At 43.9% G+C, this 17,662-nt stretch overlaps 1 protein-coding gene and 1 long non-coding RNA gene across 3 annotated transcripts in view; one reads left to right on the top strand and one right to left on the bottom strand.

Moving 5' to 3' along the window:
- Positions 1 to 17,662, bottom strand: part of XPNPEP2 (X-prolyl aminopeptidase 2) — a 26,751-nt gene continuing 9,089 nt past the window's right edge. For both annotated transcript variants that reach the window (XM_039331050.1, XM_039331060.1), the window contains exons 9-21: positions 16,845 to 16,926; positions 14,465 to 14,663; positions 12,658 to 12,747; positions 10,481 to 10,590; positions 8,858 to 8,935; positions 8,045 to 8,116; positions 6,864 to 6,924; positions 6,074 to 6,143; positions 4,015 to 4,119; positions 2,483 to 2,542; positions 2,227 to 2,303; positions 696 to 794; positions 1 to 618 (exon numbers count right to left, since the gene is read on the bottom strand). In XM_039331050.1, coding sequence (XP_039186984.1) covers positions 418 to 618; positions 696 to 794; positions 2,227 to 2,303; positions 2,483 to 2,542; positions 4,015 to 4,119; positions 6,074 to 6,143; positions 6,864 to 6,924; positions 8,045 to 8,116; positions 8,858 to 8,935; positions 10,481 to 10,590; positions 12,658 to 12,747; positions 14,465 to 14,663; positions 16,845 to 16,926 — 1,304 coding nt within the window. In that variant the 3' untranslated portion in view covers positions 1 to 417. The remainder of the gene's footprint in view (positions 619 to 695; positions 795 to 2,226; positions 2,304 to 2,482; positions 2,543 to 4,014; positions 4,120 to 6,073; positions 6,144 to 6,863; positions 6,925 to 8,044; positions 8,117 to 8,857; positions 8,936 to 10,480; positions 10,591 to 12,657; positions 12,748 to 14,464; positions 14,664 to 16,844; positions 16,927 to 17,662) is intronic.
- The window catches only part of LOC120302528, a 13,974-nt gene continuing 13,286 nt past the window's right edge, over positions 16,975 to 17,662 (top strand). Inside the window, exon 1 of the long non-coding RNA XR_005555156.1 lies at positions 16,975 to 17,111. This is a non-coding gene — a long non-coding RNA (uncharacterized LOC120302528). The remainder of the gene's footprint in view (positions 17,112 to 17,662) is intronic.

The following is a 17,662-nucleotide window of genomic DNA, read 5'->3' on the forward strand; positions in this document are numbered from 1 at the left end:
AAAATGGCGGACAGCCTTGTTTGGCGATCCCCGTGAAATGGTCGTTCGACCCCAAATGGGGTCCCGACCCACAGGTTGAGAACCACTGCACTAAATGAACTGTTGTAAATCAAGGACTACCTGTGTTCCCTTGTGAACCTTAAAATTGTATCTCCCCTTCCTTCTTTCAGCCTCTGCTCCACCTGGGCTCCCAAGGCTTGGTCCAGGAGAGAAACAGAGAGTGGATTTATACAGTTCCTGGCCTGGAACTAGAGCAGGAGACTCTTGTGATCCCGACTGTGAGGGGAAGAAGGTTTGTTTGTGATGTTTAGAGGCCCAAAATGGAGGCCGGTGAGATACAGGGACTGAGGTGGATCGCACAAGGAGAGCAGGATCACAGGGCACAGAGTAGCAAGGAAGCTGTGGGGCGCTCCCGGATCAATGTTGAGCTGCTGGCAGAAGGCCAGAAGCCAAGGTGCTCACTGCCAAGGTGCCCAGAGAAGCTGCCAGCACTGAGGCGTGAGAGAAAGGCTCTGTGTTCTTCTCCAGCCACCGGTATTCCTCCTCCAGCTGACGTCTCTGCAGCTCAGGCCCAATGATCTGGCGGATGGTCTCGTAGTACTTGTTGATGTACTGGATCTGCAGAAAGACAGAAGGGATGTTCAAGATGGCGTCCCTTGGCTTGGTCCACTCATACCCATCTAGGCCTGGTTTACCTGGTCCTGGGAGAGGAGACTCTCATTGATGAGGTTCCGTGCATAGGGCACCAGGGACACCACCCTGAAGGTCAGGTAGGGGTCTTCCTGCACTGAATACTGCAATCAATAAAGAGGAGAGACTCAGTTCTTGTAGGACACGCATGGATCAGGCTGGGATCCCTTCAGGTGGCATTTTGGAATGAGCCCAGAGAGACGTCTTTGAAAGCTCTCTGAGTCCATGCAGGAGACTGCATTGCATTAGAATGTATGTGTTGCTTCTTAAAGAAATACAACAACAACAAAAAAAAAGGGGGGGAGGTAGATTTTTCATTGAAATTCTGTCCATGGGGACGAGTTATCTCCTGCCTGTTGGCCAGCCAGGGTCCTAACTGCTACACACATCTGTTATTACAAGTATGCATTAGATGGCTTCCAATCTGCTTAGTAACCAAAGGTCTTTATTATCTGCCATGACACCTTTTATTTTCCCTTCCAGGATGCTTCTTGGGGAGTCCATTCACACATATATTGTCAAACATATGTGGAGTATAGGAAGGAGATCCAGGCCTAAGTTGATTGGCCTGCTGCAGCTCTCATGGCTTTTTTTTTTTTTTTTTGGGTGCGAAGAATCGGGACCACATCTTAAATTCCAGTTAAGATTATTGATTGCTCATGCCTATATTAAGGTGACCAACTTTTTTACAATGAAAAGGAGGACACAAATAAATTGAAGAAAAAAATAGCGTAAATAAAAGAAACATTTTATTCATTGCAACAATAATACAGACAACTTGCATGTGCAAAGTTTGCCGGCCGGGTGTTTTGGCGCGCTCAGCAGCAATTCCTATTGGCTTTCAAAATCCAATAGGGGGAGTAGCACAGCTCATGCAAAAGTTGAAAAAAAAAACCCATCAAAAAAAGGTGCCGGAACGCTGTTCTGAGCGTTCTATGAGGGGAAAAAAAGCCCTGCAGATTAGTCTTCAAATATCAAAAAGGACGACATGTAGGAGGACACTTTTTGAGGGAGGACAGAACTTACAAAAGGAGGACTGTCCTCCCTAAAGGAGGACAGTTGGTCACCTTACTATATACAAGAATTTTGTCAACTAACAGCCGACCCTAAATTGGCGCTAGATAAGAATCAATAGAATTCAAGAGGGGTTGAACTTAGATTGTTTGTGGGAACGGAATGATTCTAGTCTGATTCCTTGCTTGACTCTGACCCCACACTCCCGCCTATACTTTCTCAATCAGAGGTTATCTGGAAATCAGCAAGTTGGGGAAGGCTGATAAAAATCCCTCCTCCTTTCAATGTAATAATTGTTGGAATAATCCCAGATTCCTTTTTCCCAGGGACCTCCAGCATGCTATGGATGAGTCTACAGGTAATATTCTAGACCCTGCCGGTCTTATTCTCTGCATTGCAGTATATCTACCTGCTAAGACTGCCTTTTCCTAGCTCATCCTATGCAACTGTAATGCCCAGAGGCGATCCTCTGATGGATGGCATGTTGTGAATGGACTGGTAAGAGCAAGAAAAGTGTCTCACCTTGGTCTTAGCTTGTACCACAAGTGCAACATCCTCAAGACGGATTCCAAATTCCCCATCATGATAATAACCAGGCTCTGGAGACAAAGAAAGTTAGAAAAGGAGTCAGGAACAGATTTTTTTTTTATTTAGAATTGTCTAATGTTTATGTGTTTTATCTGGTTGTAAGACACTCAGAGTCACCTTGAACTATGAGATGGGGGGGGGGAAATAAATTTGATAAATAAATTAAATAAATAAAATCAGGTTGACCTACCTATGGAAGTGAACATCCCCTTATCCAAAAGAACATTATTGGACTGGAACCCAACAGGCCCTAATGGAGGAAGAAAAATGTTATTCTTGAAAATCCCAAGGAGTTTTATTTATATAGCAAGACGTGCTGCTTTTTTCCCCGTGACTTTCCATGACAAATACAAGGTATCTCACAATGCCTTGGGCAGTGGGTTTCACAGCCACACCTGAAGCACATCACAAAATATTAGGGAGGGTGGCTCTGCAAATCTCTCTTGGGTAAAAGTCAACAGCATTCCAGCAATTGGATAATCAAATCAATTTTCTGAGTTGGATAAAGCCAGCTGATTCGATTGATTAAAAAGTTGTTCTGCAACCCCAGAAGAATCATCCAGATAAAACCGGTCTTTTAAAGGAAATTACTCTGACGATATGATCAAACTGACAATCCAGAGTGAATTAATGTGGATCTTTCAATCACGCCGATCATTTCAGTAAATTGGATTGGACCTCATTCGCACAGCTTATGAGGAAATGGCTTTAAATTAGGACTAAGGATCTGGAAAAATCCAAATTACCACTAGATGCCAGCAAAGCAATACAGGAAACCTTGACTGATTTCTAATGACTTGTGGGATTTTTACAGCCCATAAACGGCAGTCCTAGATCTAGTTTTGAATTGTCTTCGCTCACTTCTTCTTCTTCGGAGTTTTAGATATTAATCCTTCCAAGTACCAGTATATCTGAAGGTGCTAAAGCCTGAACTGGAATTTTCTGTGTGCAAGGTAGGAACTCTTATCCTATGACGCTGTTTCGCAAAGGTAAGTCCATCATCTCAAATCATAAGGACCTATTCCCTGTTTGCAACAGCTACTAAGGAAGGGCGCATTGAAGAGGACACAACTCCCATGAAAACTGGTCCATCCGGGAAAGTATTTAGGGGAATGTGCTTAGCAAAATGTAGAGATGAATAGTGAGAAACTCAGGGAAGCCTATGTATGGGGTCCTTGGTGCTCTCTGAGCTGGGTTGTCTTCTTGCAGATGTTTCATTGCTAAGCTAGGTAACATCATCGGTGCTAGAAAAAAGAGAGGTTCACTCAACTGGCAGGGCAAACCACTTGCATATATAAACAGAGAGCAAATCCCTCTCCCTTCTAGCACGGATGTTGTCACCTAGTTGGGTAATGAAACATCTGCAAGAAAATAGCACAGCTCAGAGAGCACCAAGGACCCCACAGTTCAACCCTGAGCTACAAAAATTCTCTTCTATCGGTAAACATATGTATAAAAAACCCCAGACTTTTCTCCATGAAGTTGTATGTTCTAGGACTGAAGAAACTATTGAGTCAATTAGAATTGAACTGAATAATTAAATAATCAAACAGGCCCTTCAGATGCTGCAGAAGTACAACCCTCAGCAGACCCACCAGCTTGTAGAAGCAGTTGTAGCAACATCTGGAAAATCCTAGCTTCTCCATTCCTGGTTGACACTGACCGGTGGTGGTTCCCCACCAGATCTGCTGTCACCTGCGGTCTGACCCGGTTGCCACTTACATTCATGAACGGACAAGAAGTTGCCGATGCCATGACCGGTGCCATGGCCGTAGTTCAGCCCGGCTTCCCACAAGGGCCGGCGGGCAAAAGATTCCACAAGTCTTCCTGCAACGCAAAAAATCAAATCTTACTTCTCTCTGCAGGGAAAATATTTAGGTTCCTCTCTTTTTCTCCCCCCCCCGCCATACATGCAAGTTGAAGCTTTGCTCTAAAATATATACAAAAAGAGGCCAGCAAACCAAAGGCCAATTTAATCAAGAATCTGCTCCCTAGTGTGATAACCGACTGCGCATCGGAAACCCTCCAATGCGGGCAGCAGCATTTCCTGAAAGGCAGCAGATCCCAGGAAGGAACAGTTCCATTCTACGTTGCACTGGAATTCCGTGTCCAGTTCTGATGGAATACAGAATACAAGAAGAAAGAGAACCTGGGAAGAGGCAGAGAAGAGCTGCAAAGGGGGTGATAAGCTTGGAGGCGAAACCTGATGAAGAACTGTTCAAGGAACAGGATATATTTAGCCTACAGAAGAGAAGACTAAGGGGACACAGGAGAACACTTTTTCCCAAGACTTGAAGGGATATCACAGGGAAGTTGTATGGATTTATTTTCCATAACACCTGAAGATAAGACAAGGGCCCAAGGGTGGAAACTTCACTAAGAGGTCCAAGCCCTAAATGAGACATTTCCTGACTGTGAAGTAGAGAACCTGCCTCCTGAGTCATGCGGACCCATCCCTGGAGGTTTTCAAACCAAGATTAGAAAGCCGTTTATCTGAGATGGTTTGAGGACTCGTTCTTTGAGCAGGCGATTGGATCAGAAGATTTCCACGGTGGCTTCCAATGCTATGATTCCAAGAATCGTAGAAAAATCTCTGAAAGAAAGCTTTCCCCAGGTGACTATGCACCCTGATAAATGTCTTTCTGAAAGTCCATGGCGCTGGATTCTCACAATATACTAAATCCTAAGGCAGTGGTTCTCAACCTGTGGGTCGGGACCCCATTTGGAGTCGAACGACCATTTCACGGGGGTCGCCAAACAACGCAGTCCGCCATTTTTTTGCCCTTTTCCTTAGCTGTGCTACTCCCTTTGATTCTATTGGCTTTTGAAAGCCAATAGAATAGACTCTCTTGAACAGAGTCTAATTCTATTGGCTTTCAAAAGCCAATAGGAATTGTCCAGGCTGTCTCTGCCCTGCTGAGCCCGCCAAAAGTCCCATTCTGCAAACGGTGCTGCACCAGTTGAGTAGTCCTCGACTTACAACTGGTTGAGTAGTCCTCGACTTACGATCGGTTGGGGGTCGTGGCATTAAAAAGGTTGAGAACCACTGTCCTAAGGTCTTTCATGCAGTGGGTGCTAGATAGGCTCAAGGATCATGGTTTACAGATAACCCTGACACAAAGCATTCTCATTCTAGGCTACAAACTGACTACTTTATGATGGGATGGGATAGATGAATCTAGTATGCCAAGTAGAAATTTGGAAGGGATGTAGTTCTAGAACTGTTGCAATAAAACGAAGACAGGTAAGAATTCTAGAAACTAAGACATTTAGGAGGTAGAGAAGGCAGTCCAAAATATGTGTGGTAAAATGAAACATTCATTGATAATTACTCTAAGAGAATAGGACAAGAAAATATTGCTGATGATGTTATCTAGTTTGGTAACGAAACGTTCAGGAATTATAGTAAAACAAGCTTGGAGAACAGAACCACAGCCAACATCTAAAACCCAAGCTACAAATATTTCCAATTATTTCAGAATTATTCTAGCTCTGCTTCTTTCAACATCCTCTCTTCCAAATGCTCCAGAGAGCTACAGGTCATTCCGGCCAAGGATTTCAAGAACACATCTGGAGCCCATCAGGCGGGTAATATGAATAGACTCCATACCATATTACCTCTCAGGTTCTCTTTCCTTCAGGAAACCCTGGTTATATCCAGGACCAAAGTGTTGAGACTTGTCGGAGTTGAGATCCCAATTGAAGAAGAAAACCCAGGAAGTCATCAGTAAGCTTTTCTTGCTTTCTTTATCCCCCCCACCACCACCTCCCAAATTCTCACCTGACGTTCTGGGTGGAAAGACAAGCTTGCTCAAGTCGATATTTCCCATCAGCACTCTTGTGTAGGCTTCCTAGAGGAGAAAAGACGATGCTCTGAAATCACGTTTGGAAGAGGAAAGGGTGAGCTGAATTCACAGTAACCCTAAGCTTGGTATGATTTGTGAACCCAGAATATACCTAACTACGGTTTCCAGCCAATGGCTTGTATGAAGAACATACAGAACAACAGCCCAGTGGTTACAGACTAAAATAAGTTTAAATGAAATGAATAGCTCTGTCCTGGAGTAGCACCTCTCTCTCACAAGACCTCCATACTCCATCTCTCTAATTATTCATCCGGTATTCTATGGACAATAATATCGAAAATACATCCTTTCGTCTTCTCTAGATAAAGCATTTCTCCTCTAGCTGTTGGAAAACACCATGGTACGTTTTAGGGAATATTCTACTCTACCTTTTGCTGGACAAAACACTTGACACCTGATTCTTTTCATGAGAAGTGCTTGCACCTTCTCCCACATGGTACCAATGAGATACTTTGAGCCTGAATTGGATGCTTTGGGGGAATCCTACTTCTGATCCCTCCAAGGATGGAGTTAGATTTCTTGGAGAAAGCCAGCTGAAAGATTAGTCCCAAAGTCAACTCATAGCGGTGTGTTGTAAAAAACACCACCTTCTAAGCCATTTCCCAGCGAGGAAATAAAAAGTGAGGCATCTCTGGATCTTCTTTGGAGGAAAGCCACGTTAGATACCAGGTGTACCGTTCAGGTGTATCTGGGAATCAGCCTTACCTTCTGAAAAGCTGTGGGCTCCCCCCAGTGGATGGTCCGGGTGATGTCTGTGGTTCCGTCACTACAAAATGAGAAACAAGGAAGAAGCTACTTCAAGACGGAACTTCCTCCGCTGAGCTCCTAGCAAGCCACGGCTCGTCAGACTTCCCGGAACAATTATGAGACCGTGGCTATCATGTCTGATTTACAGGGCAAAATCTTGATTTTAGCACTTCTAAAGGATGGGAGATAAGTAAAGCCAGGTCTAGTATCCAGATCAGGGACAGATTCCTAATGCTGGCTTATTTAATAAGAATGGTAACCAACTGGCCCAGTGGTCTATGGAGATTCTCAGTCATCCAGGTCACAGTCATCCCAAAGGTGCTTTTTCACGAGGCAACTGGACTTTCTTGTTTTTCCTTTGAAGACGCTTCGCTTCTCATCCAAGAAGCTTCTTCAGCTCAGAGCTCAGAGCTGAAGAAGCTTCTTGGATGAGAAGTGAAGCGTCTTCAAAGGAAAAACAAGAAAGTCCAGTTGCCTCATGAAAAAGCATCTTTGAGACAATTGCCCCAGTGCTGCACAATAAATCCTCTAGGCTCTTTTTAGTACTGCAATTCAAAACTAAATTCTTTGATTCCAAAGGAATAAGTATCATCCATCCATCTCATCCTCTGTATCTATCTATCTATCTATCTATCTATCTATCTATCTATCTATCTATCTATCTATCTATCTATCTATCTATCTATCTATCTATCTATCTATCATCCATCTCATCCTCTGTATCTATCTATCTATCTATCTATCTATCTATCTATCTATCTATCATCTATCTTTCTATCCATCCATCCATCCATCCATCCATCTCCTCATCCTCTATCTATCTATCTATCTATCATCCATCCATCTCCTCATCCTCTGCCTGCCTGCCTGCCTGCCTGCCTGCCTGCCTATCTATCTATCTATCTATCTATCTATCTATCATCCATCTCATCCTCTGTATCTATCTATCTATCTATCTATCTATCTAGCCTGCCTATCTATCTATCTAGTTAATAAGTCTCAATATAGACTTAATGGGACCTAATAAATTATCTTAAACAGTTATTCTCTGAGCACACTCCAATATCAACCCTTAGCAGGAAAGTCTTTTGAAATCTTTCCACCGAATGCTGGCAACTGACCCTGATGGCCGTACTCACAAATATTGGCCTCCAGAATCCAATAAGTACATTTCATTCAGAGACAGCTTTCGAGAGGTAAGATTGGACGGGCTGAAAGAAAAACAAGGAAAGGTACGTTGCCTTCAAAGTGATCCATAGCTAAAGAGGATCAAAGTTAATCCCATTCACACACTTCCTCAAATCTGATAGCAAAATTAAGCTTGACTATAAGGTATTATTATGAACACATATCACAAAGATTTCAAAATATCCGCAGTACATTGACATGGCACCTTATTACAACTGGTTGAGTGGAATGTCTACCTGACCAGATTTTTACTGATCCCAGCACCTAGGTTTCCTCATGGCTCCTTAAGTGGACTGGCCAACAGTTCAAACTAATTCCTTCAAATCCAGCAGGGATGGGCAATCTATAGTCTCCCAAATATTGTTGAACTCTTAACTCCCAGCAGTCCCAGCCAATCGTGGGAATTCCGAGAGGGTGGGAATTGCTCTCCAACAACATCTGGAGGAATGACTGCCTCTGCAAGAAAACATCCTCTCTTCCCCTGTAGCTTACCAAGTACTTCTCAGAAGCCTATAAGCAGGATAGGAGGATTTTCTCTCTGGGATCTGTATTCCAGAATCACCAGATTCCCCCCCCCCCCAAAGTTTTAAGCCACATGAAGACGAGTAGCCTCTGAGAATCTGATCCCTAACTCCACTTGCTCAATAAGGAGGAGCTTCTATACTTAACATGAATGAGATGTTTTTCCTTTTAGGAAAAGAGAATATTTGCCTGTTCTACACCCTCCATAAAAAACTTCCCTTTTCCCCTCCTCTTCCCAGTACCTGTAATGAGCCAGCGCTGCATTCAAGCCACTAGCTGAGATGGTCTCAAAGCTTGGACCTTTGCAGTGCAGTTCTTCCCTGCGAAAGAAGAAGAAGAAGAAAGAACATCTGGTGTTCAGTGAGTGGGTTTCCCAACTTGCGTTAAAACACTCACCGTTTCTTGAATAACCTTCCAATTGCCGGGTTTGCAGAGTGTTCTAAGCTAAAACCTGAACCGTTCACATTATCCTTTGGTGCAATGACTCAACTGAGTTGAATTTCTTGCTAGGGTTATATGATATGTGGCAGCTGATTTGCATCATTAACTCAATATCCTATGAGTTCAAGAGAGTTCTCTAGTTTGAAATATCAGACCAATTTGATCTCTGGTTGACAATTCAAAGGATCAAGATGACAACCGATTTGTGGAATCAATCTTGGACAAATCCACAAATTTTTGCACAATAGCACCTGATAGATAGATAGATAGATAGATACCGTATATTCTGGCGTATAGGGTGACCTGGCATATAAGACGACCCCCTAGTTTGACACCGGGTCGCAAGACGATCGACACCGAGTCGCATGCCTAGACAGTCGTCTTATACGCCAGAAACTACGGGTATTTCCGGCGTATAAGACGATCGACGCCGAGTCGCATGCCTAGAAACTCATCTTATAGGCCGGAAACTACGTTATTTCCAGCATATAAGACGATCGACGCCGAGTCGCATGCCTAGAAAGTCGTTTTATACGCCAGAAACTACCTTATTTCCAGCGTATAAGACGACTCGGCGTATAAGATGACTCCCGAGTTCGGAGGCTGTTTCGATGCTCTCAAAAGTCGTCTTATACGTCGGAATATATGGTAGATAGATAGACAGACAGACAGACAGACAGACAAGTAGATAAATAGATGATAGATAGGTGATAGGATGGACAAATTAACGATAGATGTTAGGATAGACAGATAGGTCAGTGCTTCTCAACGTTTGTGTGACGGCGACCCCCGTCACACAAACATTCTGCGCATGCGCCGGGCCGCGCGCATGGGGCGGGCCCCCCACCCACGGCGTGCATGCGCGACGGCCCCCCACGCGCGGTGCGCGTGCACGGCGCCGCCCCCATGCGCAACGTGCATGCGCACCCCCATGCACAGCGCGCGTGCACGGCGCCACCCCCATGCGCAGCTCGCATGCGCGACGCTGCCCCCATGCGCAGTGCGCATGTGCAGCGCCGCCCCATGTGCGGCGCGCGTGCACGGCACCGCGAAAAATGGCGGATCGCCGCCTTTGGCGACCCCCGAAAAATGGGCGATCGACCCCAAATGGGGTCGCGACCCATAGGTTGAAACCGCTGCTGTAGGTATATAGATGATAGGATAGACAGATAGATAGATGATAGATAGATAGATGATAGATAGAATAGATAGATAGGATAGATAGATAGATAGATGTTTTGCTTCTCATCCAAGAATCTTCATTCATCATTCATTCATCATTCATTCATTCATTCATTCATTCATTCATTCATTCATTCTGAGGAATAGGTGGATTCATCCAGTTAATGTTTTACTGACCCTCCAGTTCTATTATTTCTCCTCTGCTTATTAGTGGTACCTAAAATTGCCTTAATTAGACTGACCTACGTAGCGAGTCCAGGTAAGTTGCTCCGGATACCTCATCCACTGTGTTCTTGGGCACGTTCTTTTCCAGCCACACCAAATACCGGATCAGCGCCACAGCGTCTCGTATCTGAGCAAACGCAAAGCAAAGAGGCCACTGTCAGTCACCCTGCACCAAAGTAGGAGAACAAGCAGGGAAGGGAGAGGCTACAATGCCAGGATTGGATAGAAAAACACCTGTGTCCTGTCTTTTTTTTTTTTTTGCTCCAGCCAGAACAAGATTTAAACTTATTAATCCTGTTCTCTGAGCACTTTCCCTGGGTTAGTAAAAACCCTTGGAGCTATATTTATGCAACAGTCTGCTTGGTTACTTTGAATAATGTTTGCGTGTGTGTGTGTGTGTGTGTGTGTGTGTGTGTGTGGTTTAGCCTGACGTGCAAATCTGGCTTTTGGGGTTAGTATGATCCAGTCTATTGTGAGAATTCCCCCTCTTAGATAGGTTAATTTAATAACCATGTTAAACACGGTGTGTGTACACAGCTCCTAAAGTGTGGTTCCAGGACCAATTTCCAGCCTTGCTGCCTTTCCCGAGCCTATTTTTATCTTGAGTGGAAACTAGAACATTAGCAAAAAGCCTCTCACACGTTTTAAGTCTCTTTATAAATGTGATTCGAAATGCAGAGCGGGGAAGGGGAGTTCTGCGCGTATATTTCTGTGCGGATGGTGAAAAGCCAGCTTGTAGAAAAGAATAGATAACACATCAAGGAGAGAAGCAACCTGGAACTAAGGAGAAACTTCCTGACAGTTAGAACAATTAACCAGAGGAACAATCTGCCTCCAGAAGCAGTGAATGCTCCAAAACTGGAAGTTTTTCAGAAGAGACTGGATGGCCATTTGTCCGAAATGGTCAAGGATTTCCTGCCTGAGCAGAGGGTTGGATAGATGACCTCCAAGGTCCCTTCCAACTTTATTATTATTATTGATCATCGTACAGTCAGCCAGATGTTCAGACTGGATTTGGCATTTTGTCTACCTATTGAGTCCTTGCCAAGGACCTGGGATAGGCAGATGTGGATGTTTGATGCTATTGCAGATATCGTCGCAGGATGGAGGCAGTTCCTAGTAAGGCTGCCTTTTGCAATTGACTAATGGTGAATTTGTCAATGCCGATGATGGTGTTCAAGTGGTGCTCCAGCTGTTTTGGGATTGCACCCAAGGCGCCTATTACTATTGGTACTACCCTTGCTTACCTTTGCCACAGTCTTTCTATTTCTCTTTGTAGGTCTTTGTATTTTGTTATCTTCTCCAGTTCTTCTCCTTCTCCTCCTCCTCCTCCTCCTCCTCCTCCTCCTCCTCCTCCTCCTCCTCCTCCTCCTCCTCCTTCTTCTTCTTCTCCTCCTCTTCCTCCTCCTTTTCTTCTTCTTCTTCTTCTTCTTCTTCTTCTTCTTCTTCTTCTTCTTCTTCTTCTTCTTCTCCTCCTCCTCCTCCTCCTCCTCCTCCTCCTCTTCTTCTTCTTCTTCATTATTATTATTATTATTATTATTATTATTATTATTATTATTATTATCTAATATATCTGCAATTAAGGCCACCCCTTTAAAGAAAGAAAAAATGCCCAACATTGATGGGAACTTGGTTACATACATTCACATCTCACTGATTTGCAGGGAAGAGTTTCCTGTTATACAAATACAGATAGTCCTTGACTTACGACCGCAATTGAGCCCAAAATTTCTGGTTGCTAAGCAACTCATTTGTTAAGTGAATTTTGCCCCATTTTACAACCTTTCTTGCCACGATGGTTAAGTGAATCACTGCAGCTGCCTTTTGAAAAAGCACCTTTGAGACAACCATGACCTGGAGGACAGAGAATCTCCATAGAAATGGCAAAAAAGGTAATAAAATGAGATACGACTCCCTTAACAAATGCCTGGCTTAGAAATGGACCTTTTGCTTTCACCGTGGTCATAAGTGGAGGACTAGCCACACACTGTGCTCTTCTAGCCTCTGCCCCTCTCTTCTTCAGCTTCTGGGCCCGCTTGCTTCACGAAGCTTCGCAAGGCAGCACTTGAAATCTATCCAGCTATGGTGGAATCCTGAGAGGAGTTCCTGTCTGTTCTCCTGAAGGCGCTTTGGGCCTCGGCTCTCAAGGTCGTTGCATCACACGGGGTGAGTGTCCCTGCTGTGGATTACATACGTGAGCGGCTTCCATCATCTTCTGCTCCTTCGAGTTCTTGACAGCCTTGGAGAGCATGACAGGAGAGAAGTCGTCTTCTAAGAGGTTTTCCTGTGAACAGGAAAGTGGGAATTTAGAGTGGAGTAGAGTGGAATAGAATGGAATGGAATAGAGTAGAATAGAATAGATTAGAGTAGAATAGAGTTAGAAATAATAGAATAGAATGGAATGGAATGGAATGGAATGGAATGGAATAGAATAGAATAGAATAGAATAGAATAGAATAGAATAGAATAGAATAGAATAGAATAGAATTAGAAAATAGAATAGAATTAGAAAATAGAATAGAATTAGAAAATAGAATAGAATGGAATGGAATAAATAGAATAGAATAGAATAGAATAGAACAGAATAGAACAGAACAGAATAGAGAGTGGAGTGGAATGGATGGAACAGAACGGAATGGAACAGAACAGAACAGAACAGAATTCTTTATTGACCAAGTGTGATTGGAATTTGTCTCCGGTGCATAAGTTCTCAGTATACACACATATAACAACAAAGTGATAGATCCTAAATTATAGTTAACAATCAGTAAAGATACAAACAACAAGTGATAAATCATAAGATACCAACAGGAAAAGATAGTAGGAAAGATGAAAAGATGAGAAAGATGACAATAGCAATACAGCCTACTACAGGGGTAAATTTCATAGGCCTAAGACAGCGCTGTGGGAATTAGAGCAGTTTCTTGAGCTACGCACCTGTAAATGCACAGCTGGCCACAAGCCATCACTGGGATCTTGACATAAAGAGCATGGCAGGACGATAGTTAGAATGCTGTATTGCTGGCTAACTCTGCCCGCTGCCAGGAGTTCGATCCTGATGGGCTCAAGGTTGACTCAGCTTTCCCTCCTTACAAGGTTAGCAAAATGAGGGCTCAGATTGTTGGGGGCAATATGATGATTCCGTAAACCGCTTAGAGAAGGCTGTAAAGCACTCTGAAGTGATATATAAGTCTAAGTGCTATTGCTATTGGTTATGTTTCATTTCTGGTCAGTTTGATTCTGGGATGGAGCACTTCCTACAAGAGCTTTTGCTGCTATATGAATCTCAGAAGTTCTGTAACGTTCCTCTGTTGGAGCTTCATATAGGATAGCTTGTCCCAGAAACTCAATAAGAAAAACTGGGAAAAAGTTTAGCAGATCTATAGGAGGCTCATTCAGGGATTAAATATCAGCCAACTGTATCACTCACGACAGCAAATTCCATTAATCGGTTGCATTGATCTGCGCTGTTTTTTCACATTTCACTTTTTAAAATTTCAGCAGTGAACAGCAGCACTGATATCTTTCCTTGTCATGATTCTGGAAGATTCATGATCTAAGGGATCAGTGTTAGGAAAAAGGAAGTGGAGTAAAGCTCTCCTTAAGTGGATATCAAGCATTTATTCTTTTTTTTCCCCTCCTCCTAGAAATTAAGAATTACATTTGCCTTGCTTTGCACTTAGGAGCATGGTGCAAACTGTAGCACAGATCCAATTCTTTATTATTATTTTGTAATTGCTGATGGCCCGATGTAATCATGGATATGTATTTGTTAGTTATCTTCTTCTAGTTGCACAATTTGTTCTTCTAAGATGATGTTGTGATTCTGCTTAAATCCTGAAAAAACTGTTGTTGGGTTCAACAGTTGTTAGAAGAAATACATAATAGGTGAGGAGCAGTTAGGAGATAATCTCCCTATAATCGTGGGAGAAACCGTAGGATTATAGTAGGGTGGGAAGAAGAAGAAGAAGCTTATGTTTCCTTTTACTCTCCTCTCTTACTTGAGGGATCTCCTTGTAAAGCCCCAGAGTTGTGTACTCGGTTCCGATCCAGATGATCACCCCATCTTGGCGGACATATTTTCTCAAGCTGGCACCTATCTGGTCATAGTCTTCCACCTTCACACACGGAGATTCTGGACACTCTGCTGTCAACATCTGGAGTGCTTCTTTGCTCAACCGACTCCGGTTTGCAAATAGACTGGGGGACAAACGAAAGGAAACTGAAATGTCCAATTGGAAATGAGTTTAATAGGGGAATTGTAGCCTTTCTCATGGTTGGCCAGCTCCATCTCCCAGCATCTTTCACCATTGGCCATGCTGGCTAGGCTGCTGGGAGTTGTGATCCAGCATTCATAGGAGAGCCCCAGTGACACCTCTGGAAGTCTTCATTTCCAGCCCACTATTGTCCCATGGGCTGGAGAGTAGCATTTCCTGGCCACGCTTCTTCCTTTTAGCCTTAAAACCCCTTTGCCAATTAGGCACAGTTAAGAGTTGATGATTGACATAACATCAACCCACTGAATTTTGGCCATGGCAGGCTTTCGGCCCACTTCTTGCAGTTTTCAACCTCTGACGATCAACTAAGAAGAAGACAAATGGGCTTCTCCCAGATTCAAAGGCATTTCCACTACTATTCTCCAAGCAGCGAAGAAAAAAGGCTTAAGTCAGCTTTTTTTTCAACTCAGTCCGTTCCAGATACGTTGAACTACAATTCCCATATGGACAAAGGACCTTGGAACTTGTAGTGCAAAACATCTGGAGGACATCAGGTTGACACAGGCCTCTCTTCCCCCACATTTGTTTTGCTATTCGCTGAATATATACACAAATGTAACATTAATGATTGTGGATCCTTCATTTATTTTAAAATCTCCCCATCTGCGCTCTCCTAAACAGCGGAGTTATTTTAACACAAAGCCCTATTGGGCAAACCCAAAGCACTCCCTCTTCCCTCTCATGCCTGTGAGTTCAAATGTAAGATGCACGCTTGCTTTCAAAGACACAAAGTTCACACCCTATAAACATGGCTCTTTTCCCATTCCCGCCATGGTTTTACAAGTTCTGTAATTCATTTCCTCCTTGAGAACATAAGCCTTGTCTCGCCAGATCAGTCCAGAGTTCTAGGCTGGTTCAAAGTACCAGCTGGTTTCAAAGGTCCAGCTGGCACTTGGATTCCTCGGTGTGCACCCAGCCAAGAGGCTCTGGAAGCACATGTGGGCCAACCCTTTTTTTTTGTCTCTAGTATTAGTTCAGTTCCCTGGCAGTTGAGAAAAATGCTGTCTCTAAATGTGGACATGTGATCTCTTTGTTCTGACATTCTTGTATCCTGTGCAAAGCAACATTTAACTTGGAGTCAAGGCTCTTAACCAGGGATATCCAACCTTGGCAACCTTCAACTCTTAATATTCTCCAGCCAGCATAGAGAATTCTGGGAGTTGAGTCCACAAGTCTTAAAGTTGCCAAAGCTGGACGACCTTGCTCCAAGGCCTAAAATCTGATGATAGCCTCATGATGTTCTCCTCGATTTTACAAGGCTTCAAGACTTCTATGGAGATCCTCAGTCATCCAGGTCATGGTTGTCCCAAAGGTGCTTTTTCCAGGAGGTCCCTGGTTTTTCTTTGAAGACATCCAGGAAGCTTCTTCAGCTCTGACTAGTCCAGTGTTTCTCAACCTTGGCAACTTTACGATGTGTGGACTTCAACTCCCAGAATTCTCCAGCTAGTGTCGCCAGCTGGAGAATTTTGGGAGTTGAAGTCCACACATCGTAAAGTTGCCAAGTTTGAGAAACACTGGACTGGATGGTGGGGAAGGGAAGGACTGCAAGAACTCTGCAAGCAATATAAACCCTCCCATTGCCCACCATCCAGTCAGAGCTGAAGAAGCTTCTTGGATGAGAAGCGAAATGTCTTCAAAGCAAAACAAGGAAGTCCAGTGGCCTCCTGAAAAAAAGCACCTTTGGGACCAGGCTTTCAGACATGCACCAAGAACATGGTTATTCCCTCAATTTTACTACAGAAATCCAGAGAGGATTACCATGACCTCAGCAACTCCAGTATGTCCATGTGACTCTGCTCAGAAGAGGGATCTGAGGGAACTTAAGGGAACCTGAAAGATGCCACGGGATGAAAAAGTCTTCAGAAAACAAAGGAGATGGTGAAGAAGGCCCTTCTCTCTCCTACAGACAGCCCAACGATGTCCGAGCATGCTGATTTGTAGGGGCGGAGATGGAAAAATCAAAAGAAAACCAGAATGGGAGGAGAAAGGAAAGGAAAGGAATGGAAAGGGGGTGGCTGGTTGGACCCTGGCCACGTTTTGTGGGAGCTCCCACTTACGATGGGAACCAGACTGTTGTCTCAATCGTTGCAGGGAGATCAAGTACCTGATATCTGTCTTGGTGAGAAGAGTGTAGGCATAGAAGACGGGGGTGTAAGGAATGTCATCTCCTCGAAGATTGAAGAGCCCTAAGGGAAAACAAAACAGACCGTCTCTAATATTTCCCTCAGAAAACCAGGAGAGCCACTGAAGCAATTAAAGGAAGAGAGGAGAGCAGAAGAGGAACAGGGAAGCAGCCAAGGACACCCGGGGGAGCCAGGAAGAAGAGCTTGAGACATGGCTGGGAAGACGAGGCAACTAGAACAGTTGCTGAGTGAGTTTTGCCCCATTTTACAACCTTCATTGCCATAGTTGTTGAGTGAGTCGCTGCAGTTGTTCAGCTAGTAACTCGGTTGTTAAGTGAATCTGGCTTCCCCCATTGACTTTGCTTGTCAGCAGGTCTCAAAAGGGAATCCGGGAGACTGTGATATAGAGAAGGAAGGAAGGAAGGAAGGAAGGAAGGAAGGAAGGAAGGAAGGAAGGAAGGAAGGAAGGAAGGAAGGAAGGAAGGAAGGAAGGAAGGAACACACATGCACACACACATATATAAATATATAAAGAGAGAGACATTGATAGAGATATATAGTTAAATAGAGAGAAAGAGAAAGGAAGAGAGGGAGAGAGAGAGAGAGAGAGAGAGAAGGGAAGGGAAAGAGGGAGAGAGAAGGAGAGAGAGAAAAAGGGAAAGAGGGAGAGACAGAAGAAGAGAGAGAGAGAGAAAGAGAGAGAAAGGAAGAGAAAGGGAGAGAGAATGGAAGAGAGAGAGAGGAGAGAGATAAAGGAAGAGAAAGAAGGAGAGAGAGAGAGAAGAAGAGAGAGAGAAAG

Source organism: Crotalus tigris, unplaced genomic scaffold (genome assembly GCF_016545835.1).
Source record: "Crotalus tigris isolate CLP2741 ecotype Arizona unplaced genomic scaffold, ASM1654583v1 scf7180000017622.5263843, whole genome shotgun sequence".
NCBI lineage: Eukaryota > Metazoa > Chordata > Lepidosauria > Squamata > Viperidae > Crotalus > Crotalus tigris.